Source organism: Megascapheus bottae, chromosome 22 (assembly GCF_031878675.1).
Source record: "Megascapheus bottae isolate mThoBot1 chromosome 22, mThoBot2.hap1, whole genome shotgun sequence".
In the NCBI taxonomy this organism is placed as follows: Eukaryota; Metazoa; Chordata; class Mammalia; order Rodentia; family Geomyidae; genus Megascapheus; species Megascapheus bottae.
This window is the reverse complement of record NC_143530.1, coordinates 4,701,533-4,720,517: the sequence shown is the minus strand read 5'-3', so window position 1 is coordinate 4,720,517 and position 18,985 is coordinate 4,701,533. Positions and strand designations below refer to the sequence as shown.

At 42.6% G+C, this 18,985-nt stretch overlaps 1 protein-coding gene across 2 annotated transcripts in view; it reads left to right on the top strand.

Moving 5' to 3' along the window:
* The first annotated feature begins 2,790 nt into the window (after positions 1–2,790).
* The window catches only part of Cd2ap (CD2 associated protein), a 40,759-nt gene continuing 24,564 nt past the window's right edge, over positions 2,791–18,985 (top strand). The window contains exons 1-4 of one of the 2 annotated variants that reach the window (XM_090355517.1): positions 2,791–2,965; positions 12,365–12,525; positions 14,917–15,070; positions 17,765–17,865. In XM_090355517.1, coding sequence (XP_090211643.1) covers positions 2,962–2,965; positions 12,365–12,525; positions 14,917–15,070; positions 17,765–17,865 — 420 coding nt within the window. In that variant the 5' untranslated portion in view covers positions 2,791–2,961. The remainder of the gene's footprint in view (positions 2,966–12,364; positions 12,526–14,916; positions 15,071–17,764; positions 17,866–18,985) is intronic. The other variant, XM_090355516.1, reaches the window with a different exon arrangement.

Here is an 18,985-nt window from a genome sequence, read left to right as displayed (position 1 = left end):
GTAATTGGGATAATCATTTTGGAAGGAAACTTGGCAAAATTTAATCTGACTGTGACTGCGTAATTTGTGAGTTAGCAGCTCCATTTTTAGAAAAGATTTCCCACAATCACCAGTGTAGTAAAACATACACAAAGGTGCTTAGCAAGGTGTTTAGATACTCCCTCGACCCCAAACTCCCAACAACCTGAAGATATTCACACACTTGTTCATGCAGAATTTTTCAAGGTTCAATAAAACAGTGGAGGGCACCACTTGAAGGATTTCCCTAGCATGGATCTATGTTTAGTGTTAAGCAGAAAAAGCAAATTGCAGAGCAATGTGCACAGTATAATGCTGAACTATTTGCATGCTGGGAAATGAATGAAAATTCCAGTAAATATAAGTCAGACTATTAACAGTGGTTGTTCTGCAGGAGATTCTTGGGGACATTGATCTTTAGTTTTTAACCTATTTCTGTAGTGCTTGAATTTTGTTCCACAAACTTTAAGTTATCAGAAATATAAAACTATGGACTGTGGGACTTAGGAAGTAGTTCAATGACAATATTTGCCTAGAACTTCTGAGGAGTTGGGTTTGAGCTTTTGTATTGCAAAATAACTATTTTCCCTTACTCAACTGAATAAGTGAATGAGTAAAATGACTTTTTTTTTTTTGCCAGTCCTGGGCTTGGGCTCAGGGCTTGAGCACTGTCCTTGGGTTTTCTCAAGGTTAGAGCTCTACCACTTGAGCCACAGCACCACTAGTGGCTTTTTTTCTATGTATGTGGGACCACGGAATGGAACCCAGGTCTTCATGCATGCCAGGCAAGCACTCTACCACTAAGCCAAACTCCCAGGCCAATGACTTTCTCTCAGCCTTTTAGTTGATTGACATCTCTCATACTAATTTGTTTAAATTCAAGTTCCTCCTTCTGAAGTCTCTTAACCCTAAATGGAATCTGTTTCTTGAACTTTCAATTCCTGTCTCCTCAAAGAGTCTGCTATGTGTTCCTTTCCCTTTCATGTTGGTTCTCAAAATATCCACCAAGACCCATCAATTAACACTTCCATTTGAGGAAGGGAAATGGAAGGTGAACTTAAGAGACGGAAGTCTGCTAAATGTTATTTCTCTTGGCTTTTCTTTCATTTCCCTGGACCTTAGAAACTGCTGATCTTTTAACAGAACTCTACTGTGCAGTGAAGAATGTACTTTCATTCTGCAGATGCTTTACATAATCGTTGAAGGGGGTTCTGACACTGTTTGTACATTTTTTTTTTTTTTTTTGCCAGTCTTGTGGCTTGATCTCAGGGTCTAGGCATTGTCCCTGAGGTGTTTTTGCTCAAGGCTAGCACTCTACCACAGTGCCATTTCGGGCTTTTTTCCCCCTGTTTTATGTGGTACTGAGGTAATGGAACCCAGTACTAGGCAAGCACTCTACCACTAAGCCGCATTCCCAGCCCTATCATGAATCTTAAGTTCCTGCTTTTGCACCTGTCGTTAGGTTAGGTTCGGCCTCACAGGGGTAACAACTACACTCCTTAGCAGCGGGTCCTCACTTTTTGATACAAAGTTCAACCCTGGGCTGTGATTGCCTGGATATCCTCATTCTTTGCATACTTTTGAGGCGAGGTAAGATTTGAAGAATAGGTGCTAGCCTTGTGCAGACAAAGGTAATTTTGGTTCTTCCAAATTCACCTCTCTGTGAATTTACTTTCATGGTACTGGAGCCGGAACCCAGGACCTGTGCACGCGCGAGGTAAATGCTCCGCCACTGCCCGGCTCCTCCAGCCCCGCAGACTGTTAAACTGACCTGTGGGCCACGAGCGGGGGCAGTCCCAGACCTCAGGAAATGAGAGTTACACGAAAACAGCTATTCCCGCGGAAGGGAGCACCGCAAATATCCTAGCAGAGGGGGAAAATGACAAGGCTGGTGAAGACAGAACATGTTCAAGCGTCGTGTAAAAAAGAGCCCTGGTGTCCACACATGGCGCCAGTACGGAAGACGGCGTCCAGGACGGGGATGCTCGGCGCAGTGCCGGGCGGACAGCAGGCCTTTCCACCAGCGATGGGTGGGGAGACGAACGGGCGGGTCCTCACAACTTCCCAAGGGCGGTGGCTTCTCTGTGGACGAAGGAAGGGCTGCAGGGTAGCGGGTAGAGGTGCAGGCACAAGATGGCTCCCCCCGGATCCGAGGAGCGCGCGCGGCGGGAGGGCAGCGGTGGCGGAGGGGGGCAGCGCGGGCAGCGCGGGGGCTCGCCGGCCTCTCCGGGCGCCGTCCACTCACCAGCGGCTGCGCCCGCGGGCCCAGGGGCCCGGGGAGGCCCGGCGCGCGACGAGGGGCGAACCAGGCTCCCTCCGCCTCCCCGCGGACGCCCCAGCCCCCCGCGGCCCCGCGAAGGGCGGAGAGGAGGGAGGAGACTCGACGCCGCCGACGCCGCCGCCGCCGCCACGGCCGCCGCCACCCGCGCTGCCGCCCGCGCGCCGCACCTGGGCGCCCGCGCGTGACGTCACCGCACCTGGCACCCGCCAGGGGGAGGGGCCGGGGGGGGGGAAAACCAGGGCGTTCTCGCGAGATTTCCCTCCGGCCCTCGGCCCCGCGCCCCGCGGCGTTGGGAGTCGCGTTCCCGGGTGCGGGGGGAGCGGTGAGGGCCGGGCTCCGCGGTGGGCGCGGGCGGTCGGAGCGCAGCCGCAGACGCCAGGCGTCTCCGGAAGCGACCCCTGCGGCTGAGGCGTGCGGGCGGGTGCGGGCCGGGCGTCCCGCCGCCGCGGCTCCGGCGGAGGCCGAGCGCGAGGAACCGCGGCCGCGTCGGCCGGGCGGGCGGCGCTGAGGGCCCGGCCGGGGGGCGTCGCTGGCGGATGGAGGCCCCTCCTCGCCCCGCCTGATCGGGAGGGGCCGGCGCAGCGCCGCGCGGGGCCCGCCTCCCGCCCAGGAGCCTCGGGAGGAGCGGCGGGCGCCGGGCTGGTCCCCGCCGGAGCCCCAGCATGGGTAAGACTCGGGGGGCCTCGGGCGGCGGCCCGGCCCGGGGGCGGGGTCCGCGGCGGGCGGCCTCGGTGAGGGGGGTCCGCCGGGCTCGGCCTCGGTGACGGGGGTCCCGCGGGAGGGCGGCCTCGGTGAGGGGGTCCCGCCGGGCTCGGCCTCGGTGAGGGCGGGCCGGGGTCCCGCGGGGTGGCGGCCTCGGTGACGGGGGTCCGGCCGGGCTCGATGAGGGCGGGCCGGGGTCCCGCGGCATCGCGGCCTCGGTGGTGGTGGGGGGATCGGCCGTGCCTCGGCGTCCCCCTCCGCCCCGGCTACCCCCCCCTCCTCCTCCCGGTCGTCCTGCCTCCCACTTGGCTCTTTCGGCGGAGAAATCGATCCTCGGGCTCACGGGTACCTCGCCCCGCCGTCGGTTCGGTCTCTCCAGGAAAGTCGGGGGGGGGGGCTCAGGCGCCCGATCACCGCCCCGCGCGCCCCATTGCCCGGCTGGAAGTCATTCCGGAGCCCCCGTCCACTCGGCCCACGCCCGCAGAGCTTCCCCGGCAGCCCTCTCCAGCCCTCTTCTGGGAGCCGTGGTAAAGGACGTGTAAATATACACACGGTCTTAACACACGGCGTTGTACGATTTGCCTTTCCTTCTGGAAGTTGCGGGGGAGATCGTCAAGGACAGTCAAGTTTGACTTTTTAGTTTGCTGTGCCTTCACCTCGGCAGCACCTTGGCACTGAGATATTTAAATCTCCTAGGTGGCCGGGGAGGCCAGGGTTTGGTGGGATTCAGAGTTGTACGCTTCGAGGAGCAGTTTCCTGTTTGGAGTTGGACTTCCTTGCTAGGGAGAGAAAAGTACAAGGCCTTTTTATACATTGTTTTCTGCGCGCTTTAACAAGTTGAGGGTTGGAGAAAGCAGCCTGTTGCAGCTTGGTTTGAAAAGGAGTTTTGCTAAGTGACTTGTTCCCAGGCAGTGACTCCCCTCAATAGTTAAAAGCAATGTAAAGAGCGGCCTAATTCCTTTCCCCCCCCTCTCTCAATCAGATTTGTGCCACCATAAGGCAGCAGATGTTCGCTAAAAGTAAGGCTGGTTTTGTGGAGTAAAAATCAGGAAGACTAGCTATCATTTATTTCTTCCAGTTGAAAGTTAGCACTGCTTCCTGTCAACAAACCATTACTAAAATTAATAATTCATGAAACTGACAAAATGATTTAGTGTCACAGCACACGAGAAGCACTGCTGATGTGGCAGCGCTGCCCACGCTGTGCCGTGTGGGAGATGCTGTGAGCATAGTATTTAGAGACACTGCCCAGCGATTCTGTTTTCTTAGACCTTCTAATTTTATGTTCTCTGTTCCTCCTACTTTCAGGTACTTTTTATATGCACAGTGCTCTTCAACTTGGAGTGAAATAAAATATCTCCCGTCTGGAATGTTCAAATGTATTTTTTTTTATCCCCTCAATTGACTAGTTGAGCTTATGTGGTAATGGAGGGCTTGTTTAAGCATCATATTTTAAGATCACTGTAACTGGCTTTCAGTGAAAAATCTCCTAAAAGTAAATACACAAATTTTGCCCTCAAATACAGTTCTGAATACAATTAAACTCTTGATGTCCTAGAGTCACAGTTTGTAACATTCCATCACTGAGATGCCTTGGGCATCTGTGGGATTGTATATAGGACTGTTAACTCCCATTGCAAAATGACATTTCTTGGCATTCTGAAGTTATCTGTAAAAAACTTCAAGTAGGTATCTTCCCTTTGCCCCACTTTCCTATTGGATGTGCTTGCAACTGTAATTATTGTCTGTCATCTGAAATGTGGAAATCACACTCACATTTGTTATTCTGTGTAGGGGAAAAGTCAGTAAATAAGTAGACGAATGCCAATTTTCGGACTTTGTAATACCATTTTTTGTTGGCAAGAGGCTTTTTCTTAGTGACTTGTTTTGGTCTGTTTAGGTAAGTTACGAGATAGCTTTTGTTGGCATACTGTCAACTTGGTTGTCTAAAGATGTAATTTTGAAGGTTTGTTTCATGGTGTATTTGTGAAATGCTTCCAATACATACACACTTTCAATTACAGTTTATCTTAAATTGTATTAAAATTCTCATGTTTCCACATTGGTTTTGTTGTCAGCTACTTTCTGCCCTGGAATGTCCCCTATTACATTTTGAGTATTATAAAAATGTTTGATTTGCTGATATGTAAAGAAATGGTAGGTGTCAGGGAATGAACACAGAGGTGTAATGTCTCTTGATTTTGGTGAATATAAGGCTGGGGTGTAGATCTGTTCCCTGGGTTAACCGTCAAAGATCTGAGTTTCTAGTAGTCGCCTTCAGAAAAGAAAGGTAATCATTAGGATGGTTCTGGGACTTGCTTGGCAGTAGAAAATGATACTATAGATTGAGCACACATACAGTTTAGGGACCAAATAATACCAGTGGTTAGGCAGTGTTTCTAGATAAGACAAAGGAGAGAACACTAGTCTGGGAAATCTGGGCGGAGGTTCATACCTCCTTCCAGTCAGCATTAGGAGATAGGTGTAGCAAAATTCAATGTGTAGATAAAAATGGAGCAAGTCAAGTGGTACAGGTGTCAGTGGGCAGCAGGTACTAGGTAGAGTTTCAGTCTAGCAGCACCCTGGGAGAAAAGAAAGGAAATGGCATCTGTGAATAGGCCTCAAAGACATAACTGCAGGGAAACAAAACCAGACAGGGTCCAGGACTTTAGTGAGAAATGAGATACAAAGCAGCCCCCTTCTTTCCCAGAAACATGAGTTTGGTTATTGAAGATACGGAGGATGAACCCAGCAGTAATGCTAACAAGATCGTGAGCTTCTCAACTATAGACCTCTTTGGTCAACATGTAGTCAACTATAGTCAACGTTAGTAATTGAATGTATAAGTAATCCTGAATAACTTGGGGCTTTATTGGGGGTGTTCTGCCTATAATTTGAGAATATTCCTAGGGTTTGATATACTTGCTTTTCTTTTGCTGCCATCTCTTTCAACTTTCAGCCTGGAAGTATGAGACAGTGGGATTCTGATCTGGAATCTGTAATGTTTTTATCAGTGCTGCTTAGCTCAGGATGTGTAGTGTGTAATTACTAGGGCTTTCTAGCAGAGAGATCATTTTGAGTATAGTTATAGTAACAGTTAACCAACAATATTAAATGGTTTTGGGACCAGGGTTGTAGCTCAGTGGTAAAGTGCTTGACTGGAGGTTGTTAAGAAGGAAAGGAGCTGCTGATAAGAGATTAATGAAGGATTTGTTTTAATAAGTTTTCTCACAATTCTTGGTTCTGATAAAAAAATGTTCTTTTGTTACTGTTGAATGTCAAAAATCTGTTGGGATGTTTTATTAGTGTGATAGGAATAAGTTAAAACGTAGCGTGTGACTGTGTTTACAGATTCACCCACGAGAGGGAATGTAATACCTAAGTTCATGTGAATATTAGAAAGATTGGAGCATAACAGGAGGAGCATAAAGATCAGAATATGAATTCTTGCATTGGAAGGCAAAGGATTTACTTTTCTCAGCAGTTTGACTATGATGATATAGTAGATAATTGGTAGTTGTAATAGCTTTCTATGGTGGTGGCAAAATATCTGAGATCCTAACTTGAAGACAGGAGAGATTTGTTTTGGCTCATGATTTTAGAGACGTCATAGTCTGTTGGCCCTCACTTCTGTCCTGTGGTGGCACAGCACATTATGACAGGCAAATGTAGCAGAGGAGATCTGTTTAAAGCAAAACAAAAAAGACACCAGAAGGGGCTAGGATCACAGTGTGAGTTCATGGCCCTGGTGACCAAAGTTCTTTAATAGGCTACCTTCTGAAGGTCTCACTACCTTCTAGTAGAGTCACAAGTTGGAGACATAGACCTTTTGGAGGCAGTCCAGAGCCAAGATACTTTTCCTCTATGCCTGGTCGAGTTGTTAGACTGAAGCAACCCTTTCCTTGAGGCTGTTAGATACTTACCGCTGAAATAGTAAAGCAATCTTGCTGTTCTCAGTGGCCCAACAGTTCTTCAGTATAGAGGTCAGAAATTTACCTAACATTTAAGCTGATTTCATTATGAAAGTATACCAAATTTTTTTGGATGTTAAGTATAGAAGTTAATGTTTGTAAAATTGAAGTTACATAATCCTGGCTAACACAGAGAAATGTATTGCATTCTGACAGTTTTCATTCCTTTTTAATCTGCTATATTTTACACTATCCTCACAATAATTTCTTTTCTGTTGGTAATATTTGGGTTTAAATCCAGCAAATACTTCTTGATATCTTTATATTAACAGACACTCAAAATGTGGTCACAATGAGTCATGTGTAACAGGTGTTCTTGGTCTGCCTTGTTGTCCATTCTCTCCTCCGTTCTGTGACTTACTTTACAATTTACTTATTGTGCTTATAGTATGTTTCAGTATTTTCTTTTTCTATTTTTCTACCTGACACAGGGCCACCTGTGTGCAAGCTATAGCCCCCCCTGTCTACTTATTATTTACTTTTATTTATTATTGTTATTATTATTATTTTTTTTGCCAGTTCTGGGCTTGAGCTCAGGGCCTGAGTACTGTCCTTGGACTTTCTCAAGGCTAGAGCTCTACCACTTGAGCCTCAGCACCACTTCCAGCTTTTTCCTATGTATGTGGTACCGAGGAATCGAACCCGGGTCTTCGTGCATGCTAGGCAAGCACTCTACCACGAGGCCAAACTCCTGGCCCCCCTACTTATTATTTACTTTTGACTCACTCTGGTTAGATTATAAATTCCAGAGTACAGAAAACTTTTATTTTTCATAGATATATTCCCAGTGTACTTAGAATAGTAATTGTGTTCTAGGAAAAATCACTTATGTGTTTGCTGAGTGAAAACTGAGCATGCTGATGCTTATTTTTTACATTGGAAAACTAAACTTAATGAAAATTAAAGTTGGCAGTCTTAAAACAAGAATTTAAAATTTCATGCCATTTAGTATCTTTTATAGTTCAGTGCTAGAAATAGCTGGTTTTGTGCTATATGTCAAGCATTGTGCTGGAGCTTAATATAATGAGTGAAATAAAATTTAACTTCTTAATTGATGGACAGTAATTTATTTTTCAAATATTTAACTTTTTTGCCAGTCCTGGGCTTGGGCTCAAGGCCTGAGCACTGTCCTTGGACTGTTTCAAGGCTAGAGCTCTACCACTTGAGCCTCAGCACCACTTCTGACTTTTTTTCCCCTATGTATGTGGTACCGAGGAATCAAACCTGGGTCTTCGTGCATACTAGGCAAGCACTCTACCATTAGGCTAAACTCCTGGCCCCTAAATATTTTACATATTTTTTTTCCTGGCCATGGGGCTTGAACTCAGAGCCTGGGCACTATTCCTGAGGCTTTTTGTTGTTGTTTTCATTTTTGCATGATCTTGGGGCTTGAATTAAGGGCAACCTGGGCCCTGTCCCTGAGTTTTTGAGCTGAAGGCTAGCTAATGCTCTTCTACTTTGAGCCACAGTGCCACTTTATTTTTATGCTCAAGGCTATCACTCTACCACTTGAGTCACTGCTTTACTTCCCTTGTTTGTTTGAAGTTAACAGTTTTTTTTATTATAAGAATACACAAACTTTGGGGCTGGAAGTTTGGCCTTGTGGTAGAATGCTTGCTTAGCATGCATGAAGACTGGTTCGATTCTCAGTACCACATACATATAAAAAAGCTGGAAGTGGTGTTGTGTCTCAAGTGGTAGAGCTCTAGCCTTGAAAAAGCCCAAAGACAGTGCTCAGGCCCTGAGTTCAAGACCGAGGAATAGCAAAAAAAAAAAAAAATACACATACTTTGGAGAAGAAATACATTTTTTGTGGATGTTTAGAAACATGGAAAAATTCAGAGACTATTTGAAATTTTTTTGAAGATTCTTGACATCTGTATTTTTTTCTATTTAGTAATTGCCTGTTAAAGTTATTTTTAAAGTCTACTAAGAAATGGAGTAAACTTTTATAGCAGCTTCCTACTTTTTGATAAGTCTGAAATTTCTCTTTAGTCGGTATTTTGCTGAGCTGGTGTTTTGCTGATGATTAGCCTTTAGAGAATGATTACTATGCTAGGCATTGCATTGAGCATTTAATTCCCACGGGTATTATGACATAAAATATTATTTCCATTCCTTAGAAACAGGAATTGAAGTTACAGAAATTGTTGCTCAAAGATGACTGGCTGTGGAGACAGGATTAGACTTGCGTTGGTCTGTGTTTTAAAGCATGGTCTTAATATTTTCGTGAAACATTGTGGGGGAAAAAGAGAATATATTGGGTTAAGCAGAGCACGTAACAAGAATCAAAAGGACTATTTTAGTGTGTAAAAGCAAAATACTTTAGCTTGGCCTGTTGCAAACCTTGCCTGAAACCCCCCCAGGAGGACCAACCTGGGTCATAGAAGGAGACCCCACCCCACATGTGGCAAGCAAACAGCCAGAGAAACACAGGTGATACAAATTTATCACATAGAAAATGTGGCTGGTTATTTTACATTGTTACTAGGTTTGAGGAACTGTTTCCTCCTAAAGGTACTTTTAGAGATGTGTTCTGTCTCAAGTAGTAGACTGCCTGTCTTGCAAAGCCCAAGGCCCAGATTCAAATCCCCAAACCACCAAAAATGAAAACAACGAAAAAAGTGCTTTCAACAAATGTTGTGTTCCATATTGTGCTTTTGTTTATATTCAGTAGGTGGGGCTTCATAGGATTCTTTTGTGTGTGTGTGTGTGTGTGTGTGTGTGTGTGTGTGTGTGTGAGTGTGAGGTCTGTTCAACTTTGTGATGGTTATTCATGTGGTACTTTTTTGGTCAGACTTGAAACATGCCTTATACAAGTTTTTTGTTTTCTTGAAGTTAATGTTGAAAATTCAAATGAAAAATGGCATATTTAAACATTCTAATTTGTGCCCTTTAAATGTATTTGGGATGTTTTCAGGATTCAAGTAGAGACACTAGGTATGTGTAAATGGTGATTTCTCTCTTTTTTAAGTCTGATATAAGCAATCAGTTGTGACATTAAATTTTTTTAAAAAAATTTGGTATTGGTGGGTATTTGTCACCAGTTGATCTAATTTTGTAACATTTTCCTTTTCTTTATCTCTCCCTTCCTCCCTCCCCCCTCTTTTTTTAAACAAAGTCTGTGTAGCAGGGGCAGGCTTCAATTTATGATCCTCCTGCTTCATCTTCCCACATGTTGGGATTACAGGCTTTTGCTACCATGAGTGCTGTGATTTCATTATTAAATTATCCTTATTAGAGCAGAGCTTTAGAAAGCATTGATATTACCAATAGTATTCTTATGTATACTAGTTTTTAAATTTTGGTTTCCTATCTCCTTTTTTCCTATGTCTGTATTGCTGAATTGCTTTTGTTTGTCTTGACTTTCTGGGCTCAAGTAATTGTTGAATGTCTGGGACTCCAGGTGCATGCCATTGTGCTGTTTCCTGTCCCCCCACCTTCCCTTCTTTTTGAAATACATTCTTACTATGGGACCTAGGCTAGCTTTGATCTTGTGGTATTCCTATTTTTATGCCTGGGATCAAAAGTATGGACTGCTTTACCTGGTCTAGATTTTTAGGGCTCTCTTTTTAAGCTTGACTTTTGTTTTTATTTTATTTTATTGTACTATTTTTGTTAAGATAGATACATAGATTTTACAGTACTGTGGCATAGTTATACTTAGCTAATATCACAGTCACAATCAAATATTTATTGCTTATAGTTATGTAGGCTGCTAGGAAATCCTGGGTCAAGGGGTAAAGCAGAATTAGTGTCTACTTTAGAGATGGACACTCATCCCACTCATGAAAAGTGAATTCTTGTGATCAAATCACCTCCTCTTGGTTGCATCTCTTAATTACTTAAGTATATAAGCAAAATGTGTTTTGGCAGAACATATTCTAACCATAGCAACTTTCATTTCTGTTCCTCTCCCCTCTCTTTTAAACTGTGTGTGTATGTGTGCTTTTTCTGTCTACTAGAATTTATAGTAACATAAAAGTCTCTATATAGTATGTTCCTCTAATTACATACGGTTTCATATTTGGGCAGTGTTCTATTGCTATTTTGGGCTAGTTAATTCTTTCATGGAGCTAGGGAGTAGCTTGGTGGTAGGCCTTGAACTCAGGCCTGGACTCTGTTCCTGAGCTCTTTTGTTCAAAGCTAGTGCTCTACCACTTAGAGTCACAGCTTCACTTCCAGTTTGATGGTAGTTGATTAAAGGACTTTTCTTGTCCTAGCTGACTTTGAGAGCCATCCCCAGATCTCAGCCTCTTGAGTAGCTAGGATTACATGTGCAAGCCACTAGCACCTGGCTCAATGTTTCCTTTCTTAAAGGGCTTCTCATTTGTGGTACTCATGAGATATTTTTAGTGCTAGGCTTAAGGTGCTGTCCTGGTACCTCTACTAGATAGAGACTCTTATCTGGTAGTCTATGCTTTGTCTTTGTTATTTATTATCTAGTTATTTATTTGCATTATCCTTTTATTCATTTACAACTTAAAAGGGTTCAGTTCATTTTGTGCAATGTTTTTGGAAGCTCAGTTTTGACGAGTTCGAGGCATTTTTCCTGATTATTGATCAGTTGGTATTTAAATTCGGGCTGTAGCTTTATATTCGAGAACCAGCTTGGCCCAACTCTAGCATTTCTTTTTAGAATGTTGAGTTGGCAAACCTCTTTGTGTATTCTGTAATCTCTTGTGGCTCTTTCTGTTTTTCATGGCTGATCCTGATAGGTTTCTTTGAAGTAGTCAATCTTTGAGAGACTTTGGAAGTGAGTAACTGAGTAAGCTAACCACACAATGCCGTTGATGTTGGAGATAGCCTAATAGAAGGCAACTATAATTTTTACTATTTGGTTAGAACTCAGTTATGGGCTATATTCACATTCAAGAATTGGGAATTACATGGGAAGGTGAGAAGGATTGGGTTCTACTTTATAGCATAAAAAGCCTGTGCAAGGACTGGGTAACATTCTGGGTTTGATTTCCAGTACAGTTAGAACGCTCATGCTCTCTACCTAAAGACCTATATAATATTCTAAATGAGATGATCAATAACTTTCTGAAATAGCCAAATGTTTAAAATTACTGTTAAAAATTAAAATCATGGAGATAAGCTTCTATTACTTCTTGTTGCTAACCAGATTCTTAAAGCTTATTAATACGGTTTATAATATTTTGTGCATTAGACTTGTGTGTATGTATGTGTGTGTATGTGTGCGTGCATGCTCACACTGGTCCTACAGCCATATCTCCATTTTGGCTTTTTGGTAACTTATTGGAGATAAGAGTTTCATGGACTTCCTGGACCAGGATTGGCTTCCAGCTGCCATTCTCCGGTCATGAGTCACCAGTACCTGACTAGTATGTTAAATTTTGAACTTTTTTTTTTTTTTCTCTTTCCTTAGTTGACTATATTGTGGAATATGACTATGATGCTGTGCATGATGATGAGTTAACTATTCGAGTCGGGGAGATCATCAGGAATGTGAAAAAGCTCCAGGAGGAAGGATGGCTAGAAGGAGAACTCAATGGGAGAAGAGGAATGTTCCCTGATAATTTTGTGAAGGTTGGTATTTTCAGTTTAATTTCTAGCTTTTGCTTTACAGAATTTACTCTTTAAAAAGTAAGAAATAAATGTATCTGTAGATGATTTTTATTATTACTTGTGTCCTTCTGGACAGTAACTCGTGTGTGTGTGTGTGTGTGTGTGTGTGTTTGTATATATTCATATGTATGGATATATTTGCTTACTTCCCTTTTCTCCTTTGTGGTACTGAGGATTGAACTCAAGTCTCCCAGCTTGCTATTCAAACACTCTCTACCACTTGAACCTTATTCCTGGTTCAAAGTACACATTTTGTGTGGCACTTGTTAACTAATGAAATGATCATCTGAAGTCTAAGACGTTTCATGGGTTTCTCATTGTAAGTTGTTGCTTTTGGAGCTTGCTCAGAGGTATTAGATCATACTTTCTTACTTGTAGTGTTGCAATAATTATCTCCCAAAGTAACAGTTACTCTTTACCACTAAATTTTCCTTTTTAGTTTAGGAAACAATCTTCAGTGTGAATTTATTACAAATGAATAGTCTCAAGTTTAGAACACAAGGAAGAAAAGAATCAGTGATGTCTTTATAGATTGCTTACAGTGGTCTTGTTTTCTCTATATATGTTTTGCCTTCTTATATCCAGCCTCATCAGATTATGATTAGGAATTTTAGGAGGCTCAGAGTGTGCCCCATTTGTTTTTCCAACTTGCATAGTAATAGTTGAATACATGCACAGCAAGCATGCTTACTTAATGTTTATTTTCTAAGTATTTGTGTTTGTTATAGCTGTGGCTTTATCTCTGAAGTGTGAACACATACTTTGTTCTGCTAATTGACTTCAGGGAAGGTGAAGTTATTGCATTTTCAACAAATAAAATCAATTTTCAAATCAAGTTGTTTGAAGTAGGAATCTGGTTGTACTCTATCCTTTATGTGTGAAATGTAGTTTTCCAAGCATGCTTTAAGATGTCATTTGTTTTTTCTTACCTTTTTTTTTTTTTGGCCAGTCGTAGGGCTTGAACTCAGTGCCTGGGCACTGTCCTTGGGCTTTCTCAAGGCTAGCACTCTACCACGTGAGTCATAGTGACACTTCTGGCTTTTTTCTGTGTATGTGGTACGGAGGATTTGAACTCAGGGCTTCATGCATGCTAGGGAAGCACACCACCACTAGGCCATCCTCGGGGCCGGGAGTTTGGCCTAGTGGTTAAAGTGCTTGCCTTGCATGCATGAAGACCCGGGTTCGATTCCTCGGTACCACATACATAGAAAAAAGCCAGAGGTGGTGCTGAGGCTCAAGTGGTAGAGCTCTAGCCTTGAGAAAGTCCAAGGACAGTGCTCAGGCCCTGAGCTCAAGCCCAGGACTGGCAAAAAAAAAAAAAAAAAAAAAACAAACTAGGCCATCCTCTGCTTCCCCCCCCCCCCCCAAGGCTCACGTTTAGAAATACTAGCTAAGAATTTCATAAGAGGTTGGAAAAAAATGAATATTATATGACAAATAAAATATATGTAAACATTAAGATTTTTTTTTTTTTTATGATGGTGGAGCTTGAACTCAGAGTTTCAGCACTGTCCCTGAGCTTTTTTAGTCAAGGCTAATGCTTTACAACTTTGAACTACAGCACCATTTCCAGTTTTCTGGTGATTAACTGTAGCTAAGTATTTTACAGACTTTTCTGCTTGTGCTGGCTTTGAACTGTGATCCTCAGTTTTCAGCGTCCTGAGTGCTAGGATTACAGGTGTGAACCACTGGCGCCTGGCTTGAACAAGATTTTAGTGTCCTCCAAAGTAAAGTTTTATTGTAATATAAAACTTATTTAAGGGCCTGGAGTTTGGCCTAGTGGTTAAAGTGCTTGCCTAGCATGCATGAAGACCCGGGTTCGATTCCTCGGTACCACATACATAGAAAAAAGCCAGGAGTGGTGCTGAGGCTCAAGTGGTAGAGCTCTAGCCTTGAGGAGTTTAAGGACAGTGCTCAGGCCCTGAGCTCAAGCCCAGGACTGGCAAAAAAAAAAAAAACAAAAAAACATTTAAGTATAACACATTCGTATCACATGTGACAGAATTGATTAGTAGGATGTATGTCCTGCAAAATTGAGGAGTAGAATATATGTCCTGCAAATTATGAAGTACCTTCTATATAGTGCTTTATAAGAGAAAGTTTGTCTTATCTCTGATTTAGAATTATGTTTGTTTTATTGCTTGTTCATCTATCATAGTATTTGTTTTGTGTGTTTAGGTGAAGGTGGGGCAGATTTTCAGACAGACTTCCTCCACGTTAGAAAAGAGGGCGAGGTTGGAAATCAGTGCCACAGGATTTATGTAATAATGACTGTAGCTATATTTTGGCACTTTACATTTGAGAATTTTAATAAAATTCAACTTATTTTTATATGTCTTCCTTCTTTTATAGGAGATTAAACGAGAAACCGAATCCAAGGATGACAGTTTGCCCATCAAACGGGAAAGGCATGGAAATGTAGCAAGTCTTGTACAACGAATGAGCACTTATGGGCTTCCAGCAGGGGGAATTCAGCCACATCCACAAACCAAAAGCATTAAGAAGAGTATGCAAATAATTCTCTGTTTAATTACAACAAAATAAATTTTTTTTGGGGGGTGGGGTGTTGGTTATGGGGCTTGAATTTAGGGCCTGGGCACTGCCCCTGAGGTTTTTTGCTCAAGTCTAGTGCTCTATCACTTGAGTCACAACTCCACTTCTGGCTTTTTTGTTGTTGTTGGTAATTTATAGTAGATAAGAGTCTCCCAGATTTTCCTACTAGGTTGGCTTTGAACTGCGATCCTTAGATCTCAGCCTCCTGAGTAAATAGGATTATAGCACATGAGCCTTTTTTTTTAATAATAGGAACCTTATTTATTCCTAATGTTAAACATGCAAAAAAATGGATAGTTTTTTATTTTTCTCCAAGGTACTGAGTGGGCTTTGAAGCCATGGTCTCACTTGAGCCACAGCCCTCCCCCCACACGTATTTTTTTCCCAAGAGTATGACATTCTTATCCAGGGCTAGTCTGGGACTGTGATTCTCCTCATCTTTACCTCCTGATTCTACTTATCTCTACCTCGTGACTAGCTGGGATCACAAGCACTAGCCATTGTGCTGGCTTGTCTGTCTGTCTCTGTCTGCCTCTGTTGCCTGTCTCTCTGTCTCTCTCATATGACAGAGCTATGCTTTTTAGCTTAGGTTGGCCTTGAACTTGTTCTCTTTAGTTGTGCAAATAAAAGGCATGCATCACCACACATGGCCCATTCTTGGTCTTCAGTGGTTTGATGTCTGAACAGTGTTTGTGGAACAGATGTAGGAAGTGTGTTATCATTAACGAGTCTAAGGCACCTGCTGTTTTTCTCTGTTACTGCTATAGTCTTTCATTTTGGGGAAATATCACTGTTTGGTTTCTTCCCAGTTCACTTTTAGTCTAATTTCAGTCATAAGAAGAGAAATGATTAGTTTGCTTGTTCTTCATTTTTTAGTTACTTTTTTTTTTTTTTTTTTTTTTTGGTCGTGGGGCTTGAAGTCGGGGCTTGGGTGTTGTCCCTGAGCTCTTCAGCTCAAGGCTACTGTCCTACTCCTTGAGCCACATCACCACTTCAGGTTCTCTAGTGGTTAATTGGAGGTAAAAGTCTCTTGGTCTTTAGTCCTGGGCTGGCTTTGAACCTCAGATTTTTAGCCTCCGGAGTAGCTAGGATTACAGGTGTGAGCCACTGTGCCTTCCGGGCTGGCTTTCTTTCTTCCCTCCCTCCCTCCCTCCCTCCCTTCCTCCCTCCCACCCTGCCTTCTTTCCTTCATTTATTTTTGTGTGTGGGTCATGGGGCTTTGAACTCAGCCTAGATGCTGTCCCTGAGCTCTTCAGCTCAAGGCTACCGCCCTACCCTGGAGCCAAGCCCTACTTCCCATTTTCTGGAGGTTAATTGGAGATAAGAGTCTCAGGTCCTTTTGTGCCCAGGCTGGCTTTGAACCTTAATTCTCAGATCTCAGCCTCCTGAGTAGCTAGGATTACAGGCATGAGCCACCCACCAGCTTTAGTTACTTTTGTTAAACTAAAAATTCTGTTTACTTCCCTTTCCTGTTTTTTTTTTCCTTTGTTAACTATGACTAGAGAGAGCCATACTGTTTTAAGTTCCAAAAGTTTTTCAGAAAGTTTTTTTTCAGCTGTCGTTTATCTGTTTATGTGGAAGCTTTAATACCCGAAGAACATTTAAATCTTAAAAATATTATAAGCAAAACAATGATTCTCCTTTGTTGCTACCCTTGATTTATCTTAACATGTTGTCTACATTTACCTTGTTTTGTTGTTTGTGTGCACTTTGAGGTAGGGTCTCACTATGTGGCCTTGGCTGGTCTTGTCTTTATGATCTTCCCTCTTTGGCCTCAAGTGTTACGATTATTTTAATGTGTTTTTTGGGAGCGGGGGACTACTATGGCTTGAACTTGGGACTTCAAGCATAGTGGCGAGTATTCTACCACTTGTGCCAGCCATTATGGTGTTAGGTATTTTCCAGAGTCTCCTCTTTTCACCTGGGCTGGGCTGGACTTTGATTCTTGTGTTTATGCTTCTCACGTCACTGGGCTGGATATATACCACCACACCCATCTTATTGAGATGTGGTCTCACTAACTTCTATAGATGGGTTCTGGACTGTATTTCCTCCTGATTTCCACCTCACATTGCTGGGATCACAGACAGGAATAAACCACTGTGCCTGGTCCCTTTGTGTGTGTGTCTTAAGATTAGTAGTGTTGCTGGGCGCAGTGGCTCATGCCTGTCATCCTAGCTACTCAGGAGGCTGAGATCTGAGGATCAAGGTTCAAAGCTAGCATGGGCACAAAAGGACCTGAAACTATTATTTCCAATTAACCTCTAGAAAAGAGAAGTGGGGCTTGGCTCAAGGGTAGGGCGGTAGCCTTGAGCTGAAGAGCTCAGGGACAACACCCAGACTGAGTTCAAAGCCCCATGATCCACCCCCCCCCCCCCGAAAAAAATAGATTAGTAGTATATTTTTTGCTTTTGGAATAAAATGTTTAGGTAGAGATTGAGTTGCTGAAAGAATTATTTGTAGTTTGAATTTTAGGGATGTAAGTTGTACAGTGTGGGAGATGAGTTAAAAGGCTGATCAGGGAAGATCATGGCAAGCTGTTTATTCTCTTATTAATATTAAATCACATGACTATGAATACAGTATGTGAAAAAGGAACCTTAAAACATACTTCTCAACCTAAATTTTTATTATTTATTTCCTTTAGAATTGAAGAAGCGTCAGTGTAAAGTTCTTTTTGACTACATTCCGCAAAATGAGGATGAACTGGAACTGAAAGTAGGGGATATTATTGATATCAATGATGAGGTAAGGAAGACATGTCTTAGCCATAGTGCTGCGGTTTAGGCAGATGTCTCACTTTTACAAAAGTACTTTTAAGAATGTTATTTTTTTTGTCAGAATTTATGGAATTTTTTTTTTGTTAGTCCTGGGGCTTGAGCTCAGAGCCTGAGTCCTTGGGCTTTCTCAAGACTAGACCTACCATTTGAGCCACAGCACCACTTTCAGCTTTTTCTGTGTATGTGGTGCTGAGGAATCGAACCTGCGTCTTTGTACGTGCCAGGCAAGCACTCTACCACTAGGCCAAACTCCTGGCCCCAGAATTTATGAGAATTTATTTGACTGTTCTTTACCAGTGTGTTACTCTGCCTCTCAGGACTTCTTAAGTAAACCACCCTAACTACTTAGGTGCTAGAGATAATTGGGGTTCCACATATTAATAATAAATGGTCTGTTGATATTTGGTCTTTTGACTCCATTACATGTAGTTTGAATCACTGAATCATTCTTTAATATCTCCTAACAGTTTGCGTTCTAGCTACTTTGTAATCCAGTCCTGCTTTCTATGAGTAAATCATTTACAATATTACCATAGTTTATGCATAGATTTTTTTTTCTATCTAGGGTTTAATACTGTACTGTGTAGCATTACGTTCATACTTTTTACGTCTGTATCATAATGACCTGTTCATTGTTTTTTCATTACATTGTTTAGGTTCAGGGATTTCTTGTGGTCAAGCTAGAATCTTTCCTTGGCCTTCAACATTATGATTTGTACATAGTGCTTGTTACTTAAGTTTGCTTTGCAATTATGACAAAGTAGAAAACACTAAAAAATATTGTAAATGATCTTTCTAGCTATAATCTTACACATACTCCTACTAAATGAATTTGGTCCATGAATAATTGACTCCTAAAATGACATCATGCTGGTTGCCAGTGGCTAAAGCCTCAGTCCTAGCTACTAAGAAGGCTAGGATCCAGAGGATCACAGTTTAAGCCAGCTTAGGCTGAAAAGTCTAAAAGACTCTGAATTTCTACTTAACCAGCAAAATACCAATCTTGAGGCATGTTATCAAAGTGATCAAGCAAGGTGAGAGCTCTAGAACCTGAATTTAAACCCTGGTACTGGCAAAAAAAATGCTTT